Here is a 19,605-nt window from a genome sequence, read left to right as displayed (position 1 = left end):
TTCACATATATTTATATAATAGATATAATTTATATGAAAATAAATATATATTTATATATTTTTGAGATGGGGTCTCTCTGTGTAATAGTCCTGGCTGTCCTGAACTTATTATGTAGACCAGGCTGTGCTCAAACTCACAGAGACCTTCCTGCCTCTGCCTCCAAGGTGCAGCAATAGAGGCACGCGCCACCACACTCAGCTCAAATAAATTTTTGAAATGATAATAATCAGGTCACAGTAGTTAAATGGTTACCTTTAGCGGAAGGACTTTGTAGAGGGTAAGAGAGGCTTTCCTGGGTGTGGTGGTGCATCTGATCCCAGTGCTCTTGAGGAAAAGGCTGGAGGAACTTCAGAGTTCCGAAACCAGCCAGGTCTACATCGTGAGTTCCAGGTTAGCTGCCGCTACACAGGGACCACCTCATTAACATAAACACACCCTCTCAAAAACTAACACACAAAAAGCCAGAACCCAAACCACTGAGGCCTTTCCTTTCCTCTATCCTCCTCTCACTGCATTTCTTTCCTTTTTGGCTGGGGACCACACCCAGGCCCGTGCATAGCCTGGGCAAGCACCTGCTCTCCTCAGTCCATGTGTTTCCTTTGGCTTTCTAAGCGCCCATGTAGAAGTTCTATTTCCTTTTCTATTTGCTTTTTTTTTAATCTCAACAGGTAGATTATGGCAGTTATTGGTTCTCTTTGTCCTTTAAACATACACTAAACCAGTTTCTTCCACTAATTACATAGCTGTTGCTCTAATAACTTAACCCCCCCAGTACAGTTTATTTATATCCTACGTGCTCAGATTAGACTGGGATGCTAAGCCTTTTTGGTTTTTCGAATTTCACAATGTGTTGATCATGTAGATTCTCCCCAACATCCCCAGGCCCACCTGCCCTCCCGCCCACCTTGCTCTTGAGCCTCTTCTCTCTCCTTTCCACACCCGTCAAGTCCACTGTGCGGCACACCTAGTCTTAGACTTGTTTGTTTGTTTCTGAGACAGGGTTTCTCTGTGTAACCTGGGTATTCTGGAACTCCCTCTGTAGACCAGGCTGGCCTCAAACTCACAGAGATCTTTGTCTTGCTTGACTTTGCCTCCTGAGTGCTGGGATTCCAGGAGTGCACCATCACCACCTAGCTAGTCTTTTTAAAATTCTTTTTATGTTTCTTCTGGAAACAGGGTTTCTTTGTGTAGCCCTAGCTGTCTTGGACTCACTTTATAGACCAGGCTGGCCTCGAACTCACAGCAATATGCCTGCCTCTGCCTCCCAGAGGGCCGGGATTATAGGCATGCACCATCTTGCCAGGCTAAATCCCTCTCATTTTTATTTGTTTGTTTGTTTGTTTTGGAGACAGGGTTTCTCTGGGTAGCTTTTACCTTTTGAGGCAAGAGAGCTCAAGCAATCTTTAAACTCACTATGTAGCCCATGTTGCTCTGAAAATTCTACCTTCCTGCCTCTGCTTCACCAGTGCTGGGGTTACATCATGGGCTCCACCCTGTCCTCTCTCATCCTCTCCCAGACTCAGATGACTGATGGGTTCAAGAGCAGACATCTGATATAAGGGCAAACCATCCTAATGCTCTGAAATTGCTCTGATGGCTTTCCAGATACGATCTTCAGAGCTTGCCCACTGACTTTCTCAGATGAAAAATTCAGCCCGACACATCATACCTGAGATGTCAAACTTCGCCTTTTGCAGGGAATCAAAGATGTCCTGTCTTTTAGGCAGATCTGGGAAGAGGGCCTCCAGTTTTTCCACGTATTTGCTGTCCTTCGGGGTTGCCTTTCCGATTTTGGCATCCATGTTGACACAGTCCAGGATGATGGCACCTATCAAGGATTGGGAACAGGAGCCCTGCGAGTGAACCCCCCACTCACAACCACCAGCACACACACAGCTCCAAATCCAGTGAAATGATCCAAAGGATGCACCCCATGAAAACCCACAGGGCAGAACAATGCACCTGGCCTGACGGTGTCCTAAGAGAGAGCTCCTGAGGCAAACTACAACGAGGGACAGGGAAATATGGACAACAGGCCTGAGTGTGGGGCTCTCAGGAGGTCTGAAGCCCTCTTCTGGCCTTGTCGGGTTCTAGACATGCACACTGTGTCCAGACAAACACAAGAACAGGACACCCATACACATAAAAGGAATAAATAAAATAAAAAGCCTACGCATTCTAAGCCTTGTAGATTTCAGTTTCAAAGGGAATCCATCTCTTCAGCAAGACAAATTCCACCACAGACTTATTTTTTGCATTTTTGTTTATTCTTTGAAATTTGCATATTCTTTCCCCTCTCCCAGCTCTGCCTCCATCTCCCTACCCACCCAACTACATGTTCTTTCTCTCTTTTAAAAAAGGGGGTAGGACCCGTCAGGGGTGGCACACACCTCTAATCTTAGCACTTAGGAGGCAGAGGCACGTAGATCTCTGTGAGTCCGAGGCCAGCCTGGCCTACAGAGTGAGTCCCAGGACAGCCAGGGACATACAAAGAAACCCTGTCTCAAAAAAAGTAAAACAAAGCAAAAGGGATGGGGTTTAGGAGCTGGAGAGATGGCTCAGAAGTTAAGAGCACTGGCTGTTCTTCCGGGGGACCCAAATTCAATTCCCAGCACCCACATAGCAGCTCACAACCATCTGTAACTCTGACACCTCCTTCTGACCTGAGGGCACCATGCATACATGTAGCACATGGGCATACATGCAGGCAAAACACCTATCCACATAAAATTTAAAAAAAAAAATTTAAAGGATAAAAAAAACAAAGAAACAAAAAGACCTCATAGAGTATGATTTTTGTTGGCCAAGTATTCCTGAGCATATTTCCTGCCTTGGAGTGTGATCAACCTAGGGTAGCTCCATGAAAGAAAACTGATTCCTCTCTCTCAGCAGCTATGAGTTTCAAATACCTTCTTGGCTACTGATGAAACCTCCCTTTTGTGTCTGGATTTTGTCTTCCAACACAGCATCTGAGCATTGGAAGAGAGTGCCTAGTCTAATCTAAATGAGATCAGCACATACACACCCCATGGCAAAATGAGAGGAAAGGTTAAGGGCCCTGCTCAAGATAAGACAGCCATTTCCTGGTGGAACTGACGTCAGACTCTGTTTCCTGTGTCTTTGGTGAGCCCTGTGTCCATTAAGCAAGGTTGCAAACGGGAAGGCTGAGGTCAGTTGCCCCGCGCTTCCTTTCCACCTTCTCCAACACAAATTCGCAGGCAGTGCCCGCCTACTGCAAGACCCCATGCTCTATGGGATGCGTAGATGGCTTTAAGAGTCACAACTAAAACCAGACGAGTGTGGGCTTTCCCTGCCCCCTTTCCGTGACAGGAATGAAGCCATCAATCCGGTCGACCCCAACCAACCCCTTACCTTGCAGCAGGGCAGCAATCTGTCTGCTCAAGATCTCTGGTGCCCCCTGCAGGATTCTCTCTGCCACCAGCGTAGCGCAGGACCCCACCAGCTCCACCGAAACGTGACAGGCAGGGCTGTAGCTCTGCTCGATGGGTCGGTGGTCCAGCACCTCTGTTACTGCGTCCTCCAGAGCTGCATCACTTCTGAGGAGGGTGGTGGTGAACACAAAGCAGAAGGAGAGAAGTGGGCGAGAGAACTCCAGCTGCCCAGACCAGTCTCTAACTCCCTACCTTAAAGAGTGTGGAGGTCTGAGGCAAACAGACAGAAGTCACCTTTACCCTGGCCTTACCCATCCCTACTCTCTTCTTTAATGTGGTATCTGCAGTGGCATTTAAATGGCATGTAAGTGAACTCTGTGAAGTGTGTGATATAAATCTACAATTATTGCCCCGTAGGGTTGCCTTTCCAACTAAACTCTGACACTTGACCTTGTTGTCTAACAATGAAACTACCATGTAGGTCATCAGGGCAGGGTTTTTATTCATGGCTTCCTTTCCAGCCCAGTGCTACCTTCTAAGGCCGTCAGTATGCAGTCTCTTAACCGGCTATCTTCTTTTCAGCTAAAGGCTTGTCTAAGCTGTCCTTCAGAAGCTTCCTGAATGATCACTTGAAAACAAACAAACATACAACCCACAAGTCTTTCCTACCTAAAAACAAAGTCCAATCTCCTTAGAAGGGCCTACAAGACCTCTACAATCTGCCCCTGCCTACCTCAGCCTCGTCAATTCATGCCGCAACTTTCCCACATATTTTACACCCAGCTGTGCAAAACAAGCCCCAGTTCCCGACTCCGTGCGATTTCATGCCTGCCTGGCTTTGCCTCTGTTAATTCCTCTCTGTCTGAAAGGCTCCTCTCAGCCACCTTTCCACCCTGCAAGGACAAACACCAAGTTCTCTCCTAGGCCTGGGCTCAAGGGTCAGCTCCCCTACAGATTACCAATGGCCCCGTTTCTCTCCAGTGTGACGGGTTAAGTCCGTGTATATTCCCTCAAGTCCGACTAGAGCAGCAGTTACTGCTTGCCTCCAGCACCCCACACAATGCTTGCTTATTTCCTCTTCCTGACTAAAAGATGCAAGAAAACTGTCACCTTCACCCAGTTCAGAAAAGGGTGTGAATGAGTAAATTTATGGATGCATGAATGCCATTAGGCACCTAACACTTCTTAGTACAACCACAGTGTTGCTCAAGGGAAAAATATACAATTTTAAGAACAGCAGGAGCCAGACACACTTAGGCAGGTCTTACACTCATGTTGCTTTTTGGCAGCTTCTTCTGGCCCTAAATTAGAAGTGGAATTAGGATAGATGTACACATTTGTTGAACAGACATAGCTGAGATATTTATAGAGTCTACTAGAACATATTACTCCCATTTCAAAACAGAAAAAAGTTTTGACGTTGAAGGCAGACTTGATATTTTGAATGATTATTTCTTTTGAACTCACTATATATTTTTGTTTCTTATATATTTTTATATATTTTTGTTTATATCATAAACACTACAAAAATGTTTGTTGTTTTTTTTTTCCGAGACAGGGTTTTTCTGTGTAGCCTTGGCTGTGCTGGACTTACTTTGTAGACCAGGCCAGCCTTGAACTCACAGAGATCCTCCTGCCTCTGCCTTCTTGAATGCTGGGATTACAAGCCTGTGCCACTGTGCCCGGCTTAAACGATACTATTTTTAATAGGCCCCATCAACTTTATCCTGAGGCAAGTGGATTTCTGAGTTTGAGGCCAGACTGGGAAAACATAGTTCCCGGCTACTCAAGGCTGCACAGTAAGACCCTGTCTCATACAAAAAAGCAAACAGGGGGCTGGCGAGATGGCTCAGAGGTTGAGAGCACTGGCTGCTCTTCCAGAGGTCCTGAGTTCAATGCTCAGCAACCACATGGTGGCTCACAACCACCTATAATGATATCTGGTGCCCTCTTCTGGTGTGCAGGCACACATGTAGGCAGAATATGTATAAATAATAAATCGATAGATAGATAGACAGACAGACAGACAGATAGATAGATAGAGCAATAACAAAAAAGTAGAAAAATTAGCCTGTGAGAGCCTAGAAGGCAGATCTTTCTGTGCCTTTCATCGGAGTCAAGCAGCATGGGATGAGTACCCACTGGCTCATCCCATCTACTCACCTGGGTAAGATGTGATGGTCAACAAGGGTGAGGTTGAGTTGGCCAGCCTCGTGCAGGGCACAGAGGTCAATCTCATCCCGGAAAATCAGCGCAGGCTCTGGAATCTGAAGCTCCTGCAGGAAGAAGACATTGTCCCCTCGTAGAGGAAGCTCAGAACGCTTTATATTTAAAACTGGTATGAAGATCTCTTCTGTTTCAGATGTCTAGTCAAGGAATTGAAAAAAAGACACCATAAGAGTCTGGAAAAAGTAACCCTAACCCTGAGATTGGATTGTGAGTTCACTCCCTCATACATATCCAAAGGAGACATGATCTTGGGAAAGTTCCCGTCATCTCAAGGTCACAAGTACCAAATCTTTTACAAGCAAAGGGATGCTGGGGGCTGGGGGCACAGTAGTACATGCTTGTAATCCCAGTACTCTGGAAGGCAGAGACAGGAGGATCTCTGTGAGTTCGAGACCAGCCTGGTCTACAAAGCAAGTCCAGAACAGCCAAGGCTACACAGAGAAACCCTGCCTCAAAGAAAACAATAAATAAATAAATAAATAAATAAATAAATAAATAAATAAATGGCTTTTTTTTGTTTGTTTGTTTTAAATACAGGAGAATCAAACTCAGAGAGCCTTGACCATGAATTGAGCTGTATCCTAATGTTTTGAGAGAATGGTCCTTGCCCTCCTTCTTAGCAACAACATGGAAACCAACAAGCTATCTTATGGAAAGACCTGGGTATAGACTTCATGCTACAGGAAAGAGATTATCAGTCCTTAAGAGTTAACCTGAGCAGCGGTTAGAGAGATGGCTCAGAGGTTAAGAGCACTGGCTCCTCTTCCAGAGGACCCAGTTTCCATTCCCAGCACCCACAAGGCAGCTCACAACTGTCTGTAACTCCAGTCCCCGGGAATCGATGCCTCTTCTCGACACTGAGGGCACCTGGCAAACACTTAGTACATAGACATACATGCAGGCAAAACACCCAGACACACAAAATAAGAATAAACATTTCTTTTTAAGTGACATGGACTGGCAGGTAGCTTGGTTGGTATAGTACTTACCTGGCATGCAAGAGGCCTAGGAATTCCTGAGGCTGCATAAACCAATGTGGTGGTTTACGCCTGTAATCCTAGCACACAGGAGGTGGAGGCAGAACTTAAAATTCAGTGCTACCCTCAGCTAAGTTCAACATCAGTGTCCAATAAATGAAAACCTGTCTCAAAAATCAAACAGCTAACCTGAGAAAGCTAAATACTGCATCACTGGTATCCATAAGAAACTCAACAATAAGTTATTTGAGTATAACTTTATGGTTTTGCAGGTCCTCTATAGTGGTTTAAATGACCCTCCACCCCACAGGCTCATGTCTGAATATTTAGTCATCAACACCTGGGAAGGATTGTGAGGCGTGGCCTTGTTGCAGGAAGTGTGCCACTAGGGGTGGGCTTTGAGGTCTCAAGGATCCAGGGTGTGCTCAGTGGCTCTCTCTTCCTGCTGCCTGTGGGTTCTGTGGATCCACTTCTCCTGCACCATGTCTGCCTGTGTACCACTATGCTCAGTGCCATGATGACAATGAACTAAACCTTTCAGACTGTAAGCAAGCCCAATTAAATATCTTTCATTTTATTTTTAAGGCAGGGTTTTTCTGTGTAGCCCTGGCTGTCTTGGAACTCACTCTGTAGACCAGACTGGCTTCAAACTCAGAAATCCAGCTTCCTCTGCCTCCCTGAGTGCTGGGGTTAAAAGTGTGTGTGTCACTATGCCCAACAAATGCTTTCTTTCTCAAGACTTGCCATGGTCATGGTCTCTCTTCACAGCAATAGAAAGACATCCCTCAAAACAGACATATGATAAAACAGTATTCAGTGAAGTTTAGGGGTCTTTATTTATCTTCTGTGTTATGAACGGGTACAGCTGTATCCGTTCCTGCATAAGCACTGAGGTCAGGGGACAATCTCAGTTGTCATTCTAAAGGCACCAGAACCCCCTCTCTGTTTTGAGACAGGGTGACAAAGCTCTCACTTGACTGAAACTCAACAGGTAGGCTAGGCTGGCTGGCCGCTGGGGCCTAGGGATCTGCCTGCCCACCTCTCTCATGCTAGGATGAGAAGGGAGTGCCACCATGCCTAGAGATTCGACTCTGGTCTTCATGCTTGCACATTAAGGCCTTTATTAACTGAGCTATCTTACCCACTCTCCAACTTTATTTGTTTTAACTGACTTACTTTATTTTATGCCTGAGTATTTGGCCTGTGTCGTATGTGTACCATATGTGTGTTTGGTGGCTGTGGAGGTCAGAAGAGGGCATTCTGATCCCCTGAAACTGCAACTATAAATGGTTATGAGGGGCTGGAGAGATGGCTCAGTGGTTAAGAGCACTGTCTGCTATCCCAAAGGACCCAGGCTCAAAATCCAGCACCCACATGGCAGCTCACAACTGTCTGTAATGCCAATTCCAAGGGACCTGATATCTTTACACTAATGTACATTAATAAAATTTTAAAAATTTAAAAAAGAAGCAAAAAATAAAAAAATAAATAAATGGTTGTGAGCTGCCATGTAGGTGCTGGGGAATTGAATCCTGGTCCTCTGAGCCATCTCTCCAGCCCTTATTTATTTCTTTTATTTATTTATAATGACACAGGATGGCCCTTATCCTCTCGATTCCTTCTCACTTAAGGGGCTGTTTCTTGGTACTCACCTTTGTAAGGTAGAAAGCCAGGGCAAGAGCAGACACCATGGAGTCTAAGTCACAAGCTTCGTTTCCCAGCACAACATGTACAGGCCTGGACTCCTGGAGGGGAAGGAGAAACTAATGAAATCATTTCTGTGTATTTCCCTCCCCTCACTCAAGTTGGGCATCACGTACACTGTGCTGACCTTCAGGGGACTGGCAGAGAGGGCCCAAATGGCTAGGCTTTAAGCCACTGTATACAACCAGTTAGCAGAAAGGTGCTTTTCCCCTCCACTGACCCATGTCCTTGCATGCTAACCCTCAGAAAAACACAAAACAATCATCTCATTGCTTAAGTGTCTTCAGACACTCACTGTAGGCAAAAACAGGACGCTGTCACGGACAGTTAAGCCATGCGTTCAAGGATACCAGGCCTAACTTGCCACTCATTGCCCCTATTTTCAAAACAGAAGAATAATTCTTACATTTCTAAGCTATAAAAAATAAGCAAAATGGCTTTATTGAAAATAAAGGCAAAAATAAAATCTACAGCCAACAAGAAGGTTCAGTGGATAAGGGTGTTTGCCAGAAACCAAGCCTGCTGACCTGTGTTTGGCCCCTGGGATCCACGTGGTTGGAGAAAACCTGCACTTGAAAGCTGTCCTCCAAACTCCACACCACGTGCTCCAGGCTTGGAATGAGGCACCTTCACTCACCTTCCTCCACACACACACACACTACTTTGTATGCTACACTAAGAAGGTAAATACATAACCCACAGCCAAGACTGGCTGCTGCTAGAACCTTGCTGGATTTTTGCTGTTTTGTTTTAGAGAGGGTCTTACTCTATAACCCTGACTGGCCTTGATCCATCTGCCTCATCCCCAAGAAGCTGGGATTACAGGCATGAGCTGGCTTGGCTTGAACACATATTTAAATGAATTTGAGTTTATGTGTGTGCATAAGCCATGGTGCCAACCTCAGATGTTGGTCCTCTCCTTCCTCCTTTTTGGGGAGAGGTTCTCTTGTTCACCACTACAAGTCTACAAATTTCTAGGGATTCTCCTGTCTATCTTCCATCTTGCTTTGCTGTAGATGCACTAAGATTGCAAATGCATGTTGTAGCCGCTAGCTTTACATGGGTTCTGGGGATCTGAACTTCTGTCCTCATACTTTTTTTTTTTTTTTTGAGACAGGGTTTCTCTGTGTAGCCTTGGCTGTCCTGGATTCACTTTGTAGACCAGGCTGGCCTTGAACTCACAGAGATCTGCCTGCCTCTGCCTCTCAGAATGCTGGAATTACAGGCCCCCATACTTTCTTGATAAGTATTTTGTTCATTTAGCCATTGTAATGGTTAGTTTTATGTCAATTTGACACAAGCTCCAGTCATTGGAGAGGAGGGAGCCTCAATTAAGAAAATGCCTCCAGAGCTGACAGCGGTGGCTCAAGCCTTTAATCCTTTAATTCTACTTCGGAAGCAGAGCCAGGAGGGTCTACAGAGTTCCAAGACAGCCAGCTTTACACAGAGGAACGCTGTCCTGGGGAGGGGGCAGCAGGGCAGGGATGCCTCCATAAGCTTGGACAGCAGGCAATCCTGCAGGTTATTTTCTAAACTGGTGATTGATGTGGGGCAGCCCAGCCCACTGGTGGACTGGTGGGCCTGGGTTCCATAAGAAACCAGGCTGAGCAAGCCCTGAGGAGCAAGCCAGCAAGCAGCACCTCTCTATGTCTCTGTATCAGTCCCTGCACCTTCAGGTTTCTACCCTATTTGAGTCCTGACTTCCATCAGTGATGAACAGTGACTGAGGCAGCATAAGCTGAATAAACCCTTTCCTCCCCAAGATGCTTTGGTTACGGTGTTTCATCCCAGGAATAGGAATCCTCACTAAGACAGCTATCTCCTCAGCCAGGAATGTTTGTGTTTTGTTTTGAGATGAAGTCTCATTTCAAACTCATAGAGATCTACCTCTATGTCCCTTCCCCCAGTGCTAGATTTAAAAATATGTGCTACCACATCTGGCACAGAACTTTTACTTTGAACTTGTAACGTCCAGCTGCTGATAATGCATGGAGAGACAGAACTGATATCATTAACCTTATTTCCATTCATCTCCTGCGCTCTTAGTCTTCAAACACATTTAGACTACCGTGTCTACAAGAACAGATAGGCCACAGGAAACCCCGTGTCAAAATAAAGATAAAAGAGCTGGGTGCAGTGGTCCACACCTTTGATCCCAGTGCTCAGGAGGCAGAGGCAGGTGGACCTCTGAGTTCGAGGACTACTTGCTCTACATAGTGAGTTCCATGTCAGCCTGGGCTACAGCGAGACCCTGTCTTGAAGGGGAAAACATAACAAAACAACAAGAAAACGAGAGGAACATGTCTGAATGACAGATATGCCAACTAGCCTGGTTTGATGGTTATGCACCGCGTGTGTACAGAGTGAGCTCGGAGCTATCAAAGAGCACCATGGAAGGGCTAGTCTTTTCCAATTTTAAAAGTCATCTTTGGAGATTTGTTTTTATTTTTTTGCATTTGGGTATTTTGCTTGTATGTATGACTATGTGCCACATGTGGGCATTGCCTGGAAAGACGAGAGAGGGAGCCGTATCTCTTGCAACAGGAGTTACCCAGCCACCATATGAGTGCTGGTAATTGAACCAGGGTCCTCTGGAAGGGCAGCTGGCATTCTCAGCCACTGGGCCATTGCTACATTTTTCTGTAATGTTTTCTTTCTTTTTAAGATATATATGGGGGCTGGAGAGGTGGCTCAGTGGTTAAGAGCTCTGTCTGCTCTTCCAGAGGTCCCAGCACCCACATGGTGGCTCACAACCATCTACACCCTCTACTGCGCTCTCAGAGCACTAATATGCATAAAATAAATAAATATATGAGTGCTCTGTCTGCATGTTGCCTGCATGGCAATACAGGGCACCAGGTGGTTGTGAGCTACCATGTGGTTGCTGAGGATTGAATGTAAGATCTCTGTGAGAGCAGACGGTGCTCTTAACCACTGAGCCATCTTTCCAGCCCAATGTTTTGTTTTATTTAAGATGGAGTCTTGTCTCAAACTCAAAAGCATCCTGCCTCGGCCTCCCTAAAGCTGCAATCCTATATTTGGACCACCACTCCTGGCAACACGAAACTCTCTTCCAAAGCAATGAGAGAGTTCTATTCCCAAGACTGCAGTCATGACACAGTTTCTCCTTTGACTTCTCCTGAGACCAGAGAAGGCCCCTCTGTTTCCCAGACAGACAGCTCAGATGGCTGAGGACCAAAGTGTCAGGAAAACCCTAGAGTCAACCTCACCAAAGCAGCAAGGGCGCTGTAAACATGAAGGGCCCCGTGTCTCAGCTGGAGGGAAGCGTAGAGGACAAGAGAAAGGGTGAGCAACAAGTTCTCGGAAGGTCTTGGAAAAGCATCCCTGTCACGGTGCAGCTGAATCACACCCAGTCAGATCCCCAGCAGGGAGGGAAGGTAAAGAGAAGCAGAGGGAAGGGACCAAAGCCACTTCACAGCATGAAGGGAAGAGAAGTGGTCTCCAATTGAACGATGAACAGCAAATTCTGGAGCTCAGCCAAGGCCAGCAATGGATGGCACAGATGCTCTGCCACCTGTGGCAGATCCCAGACCTGGGACTACCAAAGGTATGCAGCTTCTCTTCTTTCCCATCCCCGGCCAGCACCCCCCAATGTCACGCAAGCCTGCCTGGACTATGCACCCCACCAAACCACAGTGCATGTTTGCCCCTGAAGCCATCCTTGCACTATTCACTCTCTGGAAGCGGCAGGACACCACTTGGAAAATCACTGACTTGGGTTGAATCCAGTGCTGCTTCTAACTCAATATGGGGTCCTGGTTGCTTTATAAAATGAGGGTAGGGCTGCCAATCTTGACAGCCTGAGTTCAGGTCCTAGAACCAATATGGTAGAAAGAGTTGGGAACCTTGCAAGCTGTTCTCTGACCTTTATCGCATGCTTGGGTGCTCCTGAATTTTCCCCACCCCCACAAATATATAAATACACGATAAGAATTTTTATTATTTTTGGGATAGAGAGATGGGTCATGTATTGTTCTTGAAGAGGACCAATGTTAGGCTCTCAGCCACTACATTGGGTGGTTCAAATGACCAGTAATTCCAGCTCCCTGGTATCCTATGCCCTCTTCTGGCTTCTGGGGTCACCTCCATTCATGTGCATATTCCCACACATAGATACACACATGTACATACAATTAAAAAATTTTTTTGAGACATGGTTTCTCTGAATAGCTCTGGCTGTCCTGGAATTGACCTGTAGACCAGGCTGGTCTCAAAGAGATCCACCAGCCTCTGACTCAGAGTCTGTGGGCTGAAGGCGTTGCCACCACACCCAGCTCATTTTTTTTTTTTTTAATGAGGATAAGTTGGACATGTTGGAGCACACCTTTAACCCCAGACTTGGGCTCAAGCAGGACTGCAGCAATGTTGAACCCAATCTGGGCTATATAATGAGTTCTAAGCCAGCCTGGACTACAGATGAGATCCAAAAATCAAGAAAAGGATAACACTGTAAATTGTTTCACACCATTGTAGCGTTAAATGAGATCATCTAAGAGCCTCCTCTGTAACACAGCCCCTCCCCCATCTTCCCTTGCTCCTCCCTGCCGAGGCTGGCCCACCCTTTGAAAAGCCCCTTCTCTGTGAAGTCTTCCTTGCCATCCAGGCAGGTGACCCTCTCCTGCTCTAGCTTCCTGCAGCTGCAGTTCTCAGGAAAGATGAGACCGTAAGGGGCTCCAAATCTTTTCATGACTGTGTACCCCTAATTCAGAACACAGCTTAGCATACAAACTAGAAGATCAAGAGAGTGAAAAGGGCCAGGCATACTGGCACATGCCTGTAGTCCCAGCACTCTGGGAGGCAGGGGCAGGTTCATCTGTGAGTTTGAGGCCAGCCTGGTCTACAGAGTGAGTCCAGTAGAGCCAGGACTACACAGAGAAACCTTGTCTTGGGAAAAGAGAGAGAGGAAAAGGGTATTCTTTACTCTTCAGGATTATGCTCCAGAAAGCGGAGACCCCTGTGTGCACAGCTGCCGACACACACACTTAAAAGGCACTGTCCTCTTTTAGGAAAGATATGTAACTCTCACCTCCAGCCCACCTCTCCACCAGCTGAATATACAGACCAAACAGTGTCTGTTTTCTAAGCAGAGGAAGAGTTCAGGGAAAACACAGCTAAACTTAGCAGCATGAGAAACCCGAGCTGCCAATGGAAGAAACAGAATCTGAGTGCCACAGGAAACATACTTTTTTTTTTTTTTTACAGACAGGATCTATCTAAGTTGACCTGGCTGGCCTTGAATGCAAAGAGATCTGCCGTCCTCTGACTGGGATCAAAGGCATGTGCCATCAAACCTACCTACTTTCACTACATCCCTGGCTGACCTAGAGTTCCCTATGTAGGCCAAGCTGGTCTTCAACTCCTGGTAATTCTCCTGCTTCTACCTCCCACGCGTTGGGATTACAGCATGTGCCACCATGCCCAGTTTGTTTTTGTTTTGAGAGAGTCTCTCTATGTAAAATTTAATATGAAGACCAGGCTGACCTTTAACTCACAGAGACCCTCCATCCGGTACTAAAGGTATGAACCCCACGCCCAGTGAAAATATTTCTAAAAGAAAGGGGCAGATTATGGTTTGTTGGGTAAAAATGGACACTGTGCAGCCTGGCAATCTGAGTTCAATCACTGGGACCCACATAATAGAACATTAACAGTTGAACACCATTCTCTGACCTCCATGTGTGCAACGTGGCACGTGTGTGTGTGCAAGCACAATAAATAGTGTAATATAAACAAAAATTTAAAGGAGATGCTCAGTGGTTAAGAACACTTGTTATAGCCGGGCATGGTGGCACAAGCCTTTAATCCCGCACTTGGGAGGCAGAGGCAGGAGGATCTCTGTGTTTGAGGATAGACTGGTCTACAGAGAGTTCCAGGTCAGCCAGGGCTACCCACAAAACAAACAAATAAAAAAGCAAAACAGGAACAGACTGAAAAAAATAAAACAAAACAAACAGAAACCTGTTTCAAAAAGCCAAACAAGAAACAGCCCTTCTTGCTCTTGCAGAGGACCCCGGTTTGTTTCCCAACAACAGTTACACAGTGGCTCACAACCATCCATAATCTATTTCAGGGATCTGACACCCTCTTCTATGAGATGCACATACACACAGACACACACACGCAAGAAAATACATAAAAATTAAATTAAGAAAAATTTTAAAAGAAGAGTAAGAAAAAGACCCATTAGTTGAAAAAACACATCCTGAAGTGTCTTGTTTGTTTTATGGCGTGGATGGCAGGCAGGAAGAGGGTTTAGGACTAAGAAAACCACTTCCCTTATGACGAGGACTATGGTCGGTATCTGCTCTACACAACAGTAACAAAGGGGTCAGGAAGGCCAGATAACCCACCCCCCAACATAGGAAACGGGAGGACTACAAGAAAGAACAAGCATCCACGTCATCACCCATCCCAGGCCACGCCTGAGAATGGTACCTTTGTTCTTAACTCAGCCTGAAAAGCACCCCACCTACCGATGGGCAAGAGGAGTAATGGGGATAGGAGTCCATAACAAAACAAACTCTTTTTCCCTCTTTCCCTTCCTTTGTTTTTGTTGTTGTTTGTTTTTGGTTTTGAGACTTGCGACTTTCAAGACAAAGTCTCACTAGGTATCTCTGGGTGTCCCGGAACTCACTATGTAGACTAGGCCTCAGTGCTGGGACAAAAGGCGTGCGCCACCGCAACCAGGTCCTTTCTGGTTTTTCCCACACATGCCAGGCCTGGAACCTCCTCCATAGTCCAGGTTGACCCCTAACTTGAGCTCTTCCCACCTCAACCTCCGCCACCAAGCTCAGATCTGGCAGACTTTTCAGAGGAACATGCTACAGTTATGCAGCAGAGACTACAGAAAAGTTCTCTAGTGTCACATGCTAAAAATACAGTCTTGCAGCAGAACTGGCTATTATCAGCTGTCCCTGTCCTGTGTAAATCCAAGTGCTCACAGCTCACAGTCACTTAATTGGTATGACTGTCTGAATCTGGTCTCTTTCTACACTGGCAGGTGTGAGGGTTATCTGGCTGAGACTTCCGCCATCCCACTGATCACCAGGACTGAGTCTGCTGATCCATCCTGCTAGGCCAGTGTCCAGCTTCCTCCTCCACCTGCCCAGGTACATGCCTCCTGAAGATGCACCAGCCCTGAGGACGACAACACTCCCTATCAGGAGATTGCTCTCCGGTCAGGGTACACGCAGAGCTGCACCCTCCTGTTGCAGATGCCAAACAAGCTCTCGTTTGTTTGAGACTGGGCCTCTCTACAGAGTCCCTGACCTCCTGGAATGTGCTATGTAGACAGGCTCGGGTTAGGCTCTCTTCATACAAGAAACATTAGCTGGAGGCTGGAGAACGAGCTCAGCAGCTCCTAGCACCCACATGGGGTGGCTCAACAGCTTGTGATTCCAGCTCCAGGGACTTACTAAAACCCTCTTCTGAATTCTGAGGGTTCGTGTGGCAGACACCCACAGATACACACACACACATGCACGGACACTCACAGATACACACACACACACACACACACAACTCTGAGGGTTCGTGTGGCAGATACTCACAGATACACACACACACACACACAACTCTGAGGGTTCGTGTGGCAGATACTCACAGATACACACACACACATGCACGGACACTCACAGATACACACACACACACACACAACTGAGGGTTCGTGTGGCAGATGCTCACAGATACACACACACACATGCACGGACACTCACAGATACACACACACACACACACACACAACTGAGGGTTCGTGTGGCAGATGCTCACAGATACAACCTCCCATACCCCACACATCCCCACACAAGGACACTCAAAGATATACACATATACACACATACGCACACATTTCTCTTAAAAAAGGAAACAGTAACAGATTCTGGGGTAACTGGATGGAAAGGAAAGGAAAAAAAAGGCCTTATCTTTTCCACTTCGTATGTTTTGTGCTTCAATGTTTTCCTTATGTAATAGTTCTGCAATTAAAAAGAGTGAAAATCCCCCCCCCCCAGCATATACTGCTGCTGTCTTCTCAGCTAACATTCTTAGAGCTGCATCCACTTACTCTCTGGACTAGTGAGGCTTGTGCTGACAAGATTCTAAGGCTCCTTCAGGAGGGGAGCACACAGCTTCACAAAGGAGCTAGCTTTCCTTGGAGGAGGAATTTGGAGAACTGGGATAGTGTGATACTGGAAGAGTGTTACAGTAGATCTGATCTCTTGCCAATTTTCACAATATCGTAGAAGACTGTTATCTGGGGGGGAATGGTGTGGAGGGTAAGTGCTGGAGAGACGATTCGTGCTTTTGGGTCAGTTTTCAGGTCCACAGGCTTTTCACTACATAGTGGAAAAGAGAACAAGTATTTACATGAAGCTGAAAGACTCCCAACAGGATAGCACTTAGAACGATGCCCTAAACACTCTCCATTAACACTGGGAGATACAGCAGTTAATTATCCTTGCTGCTCTTCCAGAAAACAGAAATTTTGTTCCCAGGACCCAAGTCAGGTGGCTCACAACTGCCTGTAACTCCAGTTCCAGGGACTCAATATCCTCTTCTGGCCTCCTCGATACATGCACGCACACATGGACGCACGTACACGTGGACACACGTACACACATACACACACACACACACACCCATAAAGAAATATTAAGGGGCTGAAAAGATGGCTCATCAGTTAAAAGCGCTGACTACTCTTGCGAAGGACCAAGTCCAGTTTCTAGCACCTACACTGGATTACAAATTACAACCTCCTGTAATTTCAGCTCCACGGGTATGTGGCACCTGCACTCACATGTACAAACACAAATAATTTAAAAATTAGGATTTTTTCCAAAATCTTCAAAATTAATTCTTTTTTAAAATGTATTTATTTTTATGCACACTGGGTGTCTGGCACACATATACATCTGTGTGAGGCAGTCGGATCCACTGAAGTTTGAGTGACAGACCAGACAGTTGTGACATGCCGTGTGGGTGCTGGGAATTGAACCAGAGTCCTCTGGAAGAACAGCCAATGCTCTTAACTGCTGCTGAGTCACCTCTCCAGCTCCCAAAAATAAAGACTTAAAAAAAAAGCTCTCAGGACTGGAGAGAGATGGGCTACATGGTTAAGAGAACAGACCACTCTTCCAGAAGTCCTGAGTTCACATCCCAACACCTCCATGGTGGCTCACACCATCTATAATGGGTTCTGATGCCCTCTTGTACTTGGGAGGCTGAGGCAAAAAGACAAAAGTCCCAGGCTAGCCTAAGCTATAGAGCAAGATACTATCTCAGGAAACAAGAGCTAGGAAAGGGGAACAAATGAGAAGAAAGTCTAACAGAGTGTGTGTGAGTGTGTGTGTGTGAAGATGCCATGATTTAAAAAACAAAACTATTGTTTTGTGGAGAGAGAAGAAGAAAGGAAGGCAGAGAGGGGGAGAGAGCAGATGGTTCAGCAGACACAGGCATTTTCCACCAAACATAAAAACCTCAATTTGATCCATGGTACCCACTTGGTGAACGGAGAACATGGAGAATGTTTCCTCTGACCTCCACATGTATCCATTGCATGGTGAGGCTCCCAACACACCCATAAATAAATAAATAAATAAGGCTTAATCTAACAATTCTTTAGGGGTTACAGAAATGGCTCGGTGATTAAGAACCCACACTGATCTTCAAAGGACTTAGCAACCACGTCAGGTAACTCACAACCACCTGAACTGAAGTCCCAGGGGATCCACTGTCCTCTTCTGCATCCCATGGGCGCTGCACTTAAATGTACAAATACATACATATACATATCACAAAAAAGAAAAAAACATTTTAAAGGGCCTTTAATCCCAGAGGCAGAAAGATCCCTGGGTTGAGACTAGTCTAAGCTACATAGTTCCAAGCCAGCTAGGGCTGCACAGTGAGACCTGACTCATTTAAATTAAAAAAAAATTAAAAAAAAAAAAAGATAGCTAAACCGGGCATTGCAGTAGACTCCTATAATCCCAACACTCAGAGAGCAGAAACAGAAAAACCAAAAGTTCAAGGTCAACCTTGGCTACATTGGGACTTCATGGCCAGCCTGGGCCATATAAGGCCATCGCAAACACACACTGAAAGTAAAACAACATAGGCAGACCTCAGGCCAAGAGTGATAGCATTCTTCTTAACTGGCACTGGGGGATGAAGGCAGGAGAATCCCACAAGAAAAGAACCAATGAGAATTGGTTCCAAATTAAAACAACTTCCAAAAACTATGGTGGCTCTTTTTTGTTTTGTTTTGTTTTACCTCAGGGGAGTTATGAGGATGATTGAGTCTCACCACGGAGCCCAGGTTTGTTCAGACCTCAGTCTGTAGCCCAGGCTGCACTTCAGCTACTATATTTATATGTATATATATTTGCCTCAACCTATCCAGGACTAAGATTACAGGTATGCAGCACCATGCCTGGCAAGATGTCTTCCAAAATGAAATTTTTGGTGTAGCTGGCATCAATTTGAACCTCACCCCAAATTCAAATTAAGAATATTTGTTTAACCCTGCAGCCAAAGCTACAGCAGAGTTAGGAGACTTTCAAGGTTTGTGAAAGACCACAGTCTTTAACAAGGAACTTTAAGTTTTGTTCTATTTTTGTGAGGTTTGGTTTGGTTTGGTTTCTTTGAGGGTTCTGTTTTATTTTATTTTTCATCCTAGAACTGGCCTGAACTGGTGAGCGTTCAGCCTTGTCCTCCCAAGTGCTGGAACTAGAGGCATGTGGCTACCACACCCAGCTAAGTTATTTTAAAGGAAGACAGCCATCTGTCTAGGTTTCTTCAGGGGCAGAGCCATTCACAGCGGGGGCCAGGTGACTTGGAGCCTCTAACGGGACTGCGGACTGCACAGCCTGTCGGCGCGGCTGGGTGAGCCCAGCTGGCTCCGAGGCACTGAAAATAAGCTACAGAGAATCCAGGGGCCGACCTTATGGTTTAGATTCCACACACTTTCCACACACTTTGTATTTACCCCTCACCAAGGGGAGGGTATTTGTACGGATTTGCGTGTGCGTGTCTGTGTGTTAATTCCGAAGGAGAACACTGGAAGCAAAGGAAGGTAAGTTGTGAGTCAACACATATGCCTGAGGCATTTGTTGGTTTAAAAACAGATTTAAAGTAAAACACTATGACCGCCTCTATGGGGGTGGGGGGGGCAGATCGCCATCAGAGGCAATAAAGCCCTGCACCCAGGTGCCCTCTCCATCCCGTGGTTCACCCGGAGGCCAGCGGGCTGAAGCCCTGTTTGCCGAGGGACAGAGGGGCGGGG

At 46.1% G+C, this 19,605-nt stretch overlaps 1 protein-coding gene across 3 annotated transcripts in view; it reads right to left on the bottom strand.

Annotated features, from left to right (window-relative positions):
• The window catches only part of Prune1 (prune exopolyphosphatase 1), a 30,126-nt gene that overhangs the window by 9,788 nt on the left and 733 nt on the right, over window positions 1-19,605 (bottom strand). The window contains exons 2-5 of one of the 3 annotated variants that reach the window (XM_021656822.2): window positions 8,252-8,344; window positions 5,557-5,759; window positions 3,374-3,558; window positions 1,671-1,829 (exon numbers count right to left, since the gene is read on the bottom strand). In XM_021656822.2, coding sequence (XP_021512497.1) covers window positions 1,671-1,829; window positions 3,374-3,558; window positions 5,557-5,759; window positions 8,252-8,344 — 640 coding nt within the window. Of the gene's footprint in view, window positions 1-1,670; window positions 1,830-3,373; window positions 3,559-5,556; window positions 5,760-8,251; window positions 8,345-19,605 lie in introns of those variants that run through there. The other 2 variants (XM_021656823.2, XM_021656824.2) reach the window with 2 other exon arrangements.

This window comes from Meriones unguiculatus, chromosome 10 (genome assembly GCF_030254825.1).
Source record: "Meriones unguiculatus strain TT.TT164.6M chromosome 10, Bangor_MerUng_6.1, whole genome shotgun sequence".
NCBI classification, from domain to species: domain Eukaryota; kingdom Metazoa; phylum Chordata; class Mammalia; order Rodentia; family Muridae; genus Meriones; species Meriones unguiculatus.
This window is presented reverse-complemented; position numbering and strand designations above follow the sequence as displayed.